The 891-nt window shown below is 37.8% G+C and overlaps 1 protein-coding gene across 1 annotated transcript; it reads right to left on the bottom strand.

Annotated features, from left to right (window-relative positions):
- Positions 1-6: 6 nt before the first annotated feature.
- Positions 7-576, bottom strand: NAEGRDRAFT_76360 (uncharacterized protein; the record flags this gene model as incomplete). The annotated part of the gene is made up of 1 exon (XM_002668676.1): positions 7-576. One exon carries the CDS (start codon positions 574-576, stop codon positions 7-9), a length of 570 nt encoding a protein of 189 aa, XP_002668722.1.
- Positions 577-891: the final 315 nt, after the last annotated feature.

Raw genomic sequence — 891 nt, 5'->3', positions numbered from 1 at the left:
TGTGATTTAATGGTTCTTCCCTGATCTAGTTAGTGAAGAGCTGTAAGGTACTTTGACTGAATTATCTGAAATGATATTTGATTTCGATTTTCTTCCAATAGCTAAATCGTCTTTAAATTTTTCCAATGTCAGAGATTGAACCAGTGGATTTTTGGTTGCAGAAAGAGGTCTAGCTCTCTTTAATTTATCTTTGGAAATTGGCGAAGATGTAGTCGGAGCAGTATTCGACACTTTACTGATCTCAATGGTTGGTTTGGGTGTTTCTTTTGAGATTATTGGGGTGGATGTTATTGTTTCTGGTGTTGTGTTAGATGTAGATGCATTAACAGATGCTGTTGACGATGGTTGGATGAGTGTAGTTGGAGAAGAGCTAGTTGCAACTCCTGATGTTGTTGATGATGGTGATGGTGAAGATGAGTATGTAGCAGATGCAGTAATGTACGATGATGAATGAGATGGGGATGTGATCTTCTCTTTAGGAGATGAAAGAGTGCTGCAATTGCTTGAAGAGGTCTTTGAAGAGCATGTTGAATTGCTTGGACTAAGGGGAGGCAAGCTTCCATGATATGGATGCATGTAAATTGCCTTTGAATCATCTTCAATATCAGTAAGAATTGGACTAAAAGCAACTACTGGAGTAAAAGTTTCCTTACTAAGTGGTGAAGAATCTTTTTCTTGTTGATTAGAATTGGTTGAGGACAGTTTGGAGGGAACTCCCTTTTGTGAAGACTGAAATGGATCAGGAGGACTTATTTCACTGCGGTTCTCTGAATAGAATGTTTCATTCGATAAGGATGTTGTTAATTTCGGCGAATTTGAATCCTTACTATTAGTGGGTATAGATTCTCTCTTTGAATTTTGAAAGTGTTGTGCTTTGCTTGAATTTGAGCA

This window comes from Naegleria gruberi (genome assembly GCF_000004985.1).
Source record: "Naegleria gruberi genomic scaffold NAEGRscaffold_122, whole genome shotgun sequence".
NCBI classification, from domain to species: Eukaryota; Heterolobosea; class Eutetramitea; order Acrasida; family Naegleriidae; genus Naegleria; species Naegleria gruberi.
The sequence above is the reverse complement of the archived record's forward strand: the minus strand, read 5'-3'. Positions and strand labels throughout refer to the sequence as shown.